The sequence below is a fragment of the Dendrobium catenatum genome, unplaced genomic scaffold (assembly GCF_001605985.2).
Source record: "Dendrobium catenatum unplaced genomic scaffold, ASM160598v2 fragScaff_scaffold_1483, whole genome shotgun sequence".
Taxonomy (NCBI): domain Eukaryota; kingdom Viridiplantae; phylum Streptophyta; class Magnoliopsida; order Asparagales; family Orchidaceae; genus Dendrobium; species Dendrobium catenatum.
In genome coordinates, this window is record NW_021319945.1 from 899,269 (window position 1) to 903,049 (window position 3,781).

At 38.5% G+C, this 3,781-nt stretch overlaps 1 protein-coding gene across 1 annotated transcript; it reads right to left on the minus strand.

Moving 5' to 3' along the window:
- Positions 1 to 2,440: 2,440 nt before the first annotated feature.
- LOC110115492 (glycine-rich RNA-binding protein 2) lies at positions 2,441 to 3,439 on the minus strand. Its single transcript, XM_020848743.2, has 2 exons — positions 3,228 to 3,439; positions 2,441 to 3,098 (listed from the first exon to the last, which is right to left on the minus strand). Exons 1-2 carry the CDS (start codon positions 3,339 to 3,341, stop codon positions 2,712 to 2,714), a joined length of 501 nt encoding a protein of 166 aa, XP_020704402.1. The 5' UTR covers positions 3,342 to 3,439; the 3' UTR covers positions 2,441 to 2,711.
- Between the last annotated feature and the right edge of the window lie 342 nt (positions 3,440 to 3,781).

The window sequence follows — 3,781 nt, forward strand, 5'->3', positions numbered from 1 at the left end:
ATCCGGTCACCGGATGCAGAGAATAGGCTCGGACATTCAATAAAAAATTGTCACGTCACCTGCGTTTTGACTGCGCTTTATGTGCGCTTTGACTGCGCTCTTTACCTACGCTTTTGACTGCGTTTTGCTTGCACTTTACATGCGCTTTTGACGCGCTTAATTTAAAATAATATTTTATTAATATCCGGATCTATCTCTGCGTCCTTTGTTTGGATGCAATAATTTGCCCTAATTTACTTAATTGCTGTATGGATTAATTCTGGTTTTGACTGTATGAAAGTTCTTGATTTCAATCCAAATTTGAAATTAAAGCTTCGTTTGGGATGATTTTATTACTGCTGCTTAAAGTAATTTTTTAGTGCAAAAATTTTAATTTTTGTACTTAAAAGTTTATTTAAAAAGCAGTAAGAAAGCCATGAACGAACCCTAAGTTTGGAATTTTATGCAAATAGTTTGATTTTGCTTGGTTGAACTGAATTTGATCTATTTATTAAAAGTTTCCAAATTCTATTTGGTCGTTTTGTTTCATTTTATCAATTTTTATGAGTAAAAATTCTATGAATATTAATTTCAGGATTTGATTTGTTGTTGGAAACTTTAAGATCCTATCCATTATTTATGCATAATCTACGATTCTGAAAGCTAGATTTAATGGTGTTAGTTTTCATGATTTTTTAGGCATTGATCTTTTATAAATTTTTTTCTTCGTCGAAATCATTTTAGATATTAATGCACACTCAATTCAAATCTAAATCAACCAAAACTATCAATTGATTTTGTCGATTTCATATTTTTAGTTTTTTTTTTTTGGAGATCTCATGGTGAAAAGGATTGTTTGTTTTGAAGTATTTTGACTACATATTTTAAATATAATAGTTTTAAAAAATATATATTTGATTTTATAAGAAATAAATTTAATGTAATACTTTAAAATTTTTAGACTGGTTGATTTTCAAATACACCTCAAAATGCACCACTTATTCTATGCGGACACCGGACGGAGAGAATAGTTCAATTTTCTCTCTATCCATAATAAAAGCACAACTCACTGCATTTTTACTGTAGACAAAGAGAACACCGAACAATTCTTCCGTCAAATTTGCACAGATAATAATTCATGCTGTCATTGCCGCCACCATTTTTGGCTACTACAGCCCATCATCATTGCGACAATCATTCTCCTAACTATTGTTGGCGGTCCTCATCACTAGCCTCCAATTATTGTCCATCACTACCATTGATCTTTGCCATCAAATTTGACATTAAATTATTTAGTTTAAACTATTAAATAATTTCAAAATATTTCACATATATTATGTATTTTTTTTTTAAACTAATCAAGGACTCAATTAGCTCCAAGCATATTTTGCTTGTGAATAATTAGTTGCTAGTGATAGTGTACCAGCTTTCATTTTATATATAATTAATTAAAGAATGCCGCATTTAACGTTTAAAGAGTACTACATAGTTGATTAGGAGTTTTAACTAACAAAGCTTTAATATGGTTATGTCGGTGTATGTCTTAATTAGGCCAAATTATTGTGTCCACTGTCCGGATTCGTCCGGACACCAATAAAAACACGCCATATCATTCAAAAATACCGGGGCCCAGTGCATCCGGGTGAGATGACGTCTCTGAATTGGATGTCTGCATGTCATGTGATCGAACCCAATAATTTGCCCTTAATTAGCTCTAAAGTCCCAAAAAATAGTACCACACGGCAATAAATGTTTACTAAAAGAGGTGAAGATCAAAGTGGAAATGTGATAAGTGTACCAGCTTTCATTTTATATATAATTAATTAAAAAATGCCGCATTTAATGTTTAAAGAGTACTACATAGTTGATTAGGAGTTTTAACTAACAAAGCTTTAATATGGTTATGTCGGTGAATGTCTTAATTAGGCCAAATTATTGTGTACTGTGTCCGGATTCGTCCGGACACCAATAAAAACACGCCACGTCTCTGAATTGGATGTCTGCATGTTACGTGACCGGACGCAATAATTTGCCCTTAATTAGCTCTAAAGTCCCAAGAAATAGTACCACACGCAATAAATGTTTACTAAAAAAGGTGAAGATCAAAGTGAAAATGTGATAGAGAATCTCTTCTACATTTAATCTCTACTAAACAAAACATCGCGTTCAAAAAAAAAAAAAATCTAGTTGAATTGAGATGCCGCGTTGAATGAACTGGTTAGATTGAACTCGTGAAGATTTATCGTAGACGGTGATAATGATTGAATAAGAGAAATCTCCTCTAATAGAAGCGAGATCTTTGGGATATTTTCGTATCGATTTAGTTGTAAGGTAGGCTACCGAAAAAAACTTGCAATCTTTCCATCTACCTCGGTTCCTGAATCTGATTAAAGTTACAAAAAAAAACCTTCCTTTTCGAGTCGTTTTCACAAATTAAGAGCAAATTCTAAGTTGCAGAAGATGAGAAAATTAGATCCATGGTACAGTTTGCATATCAGATTAAAACAGTAACGAGTAAGAAGAGAACAAATCAATCAGCAAAACAAGAAGCAAATACAACTTCTTCCGTATGCTTTGATCTCTCTATCCCACAACATGAAACACGAACAAAACCTTAAATTTTACCTCTAACACTCAGATAGATCGCGATCAAAAAAGGCTAGCACAAGCAAATAAAGACAACGGACAGACTAGAAGAAGATAGCCCACGGATCCTAACCTACAAAGGCATCTCAATTCCTCCAGTTGCCGTCGGAATCACCGCCGTTCCTTGGATAGCGAGATCCGCCGCCGCCATAGCCACGGCCACGCCCATAGCCACCACCTCCGCCGCCGCCGCCACGGTTGTAACCTCCGCCACTATAACCTCCGTCACGGTTCTGGTACCCACCGCCGCCGTAACCGCCACCAAATCCGCCATCACGGTTCTGGTACCCACCGCCACCGCCACCGCTGCGGCCACCGCCTCCTCCTCGGGACTGAGCCTCGTTGACAGTTATGTTCCTTCCGTCCAACAACTGACCGTCCATCCCCTTGATTGCGTCCCTCATCGACTGTTCGGTCGCGAAGGTAACGAAGCCGAACCCTCTCGACCTACCCGTCTCCCGATCGTTGATGATCTACAACAGAACACCACAGAAAATAACTTCATATGCTCAGATCTCAAATCCATAAGCAAAAAGGCCACGTTAAAAAAACCCAAAAAAAAAAAAAAAAGATTCATTCAAGATCTAGAACGAGGTCCACACCTTGGTGTCGATGACCTCGCCAAAACTTTTGAAAGCATCCTCCAGAATCCTCTCGTCGGTAGCCCAGGCGAGGCCGCCGACGAATACACGAAACTCAGCTTCAGGACCGGCCATGGTGAATCGAATAAAAACCCTAACCCTAATTCAGGATCAGAAACTAGCGAGGGGGATAGAAACAATCCACCTCGTCGGCCACACGAGCATTCCTCGGCATTTTCGCGGTAAATTTATAAAGAAAATTACGCGCGGTGCTTTGACCGGGGTGTAATCACCGCTCTAGTCGGATTCCTATAGTATTCGTATCCGCAGCCGCCACTCCGGCAAATATTGTTGGGTGGGGGTGCGACAAATTATTATGTGCGGAGCCCGGTCGTCTAGAGGCTAATAAAAATGTGCAGAGTCCCGTCGTCCAAAGACTAATATAAATGTGCTACGTCATCACAAAAGTGCACCGACCTCGGTACCAAGCGCGGTACCTAGCGCTGGTAATGTTTGGTACCATGCTCGGTACCGAACGATATTGAACGGTCTCCAGTCCGATATCCGCACAAAAT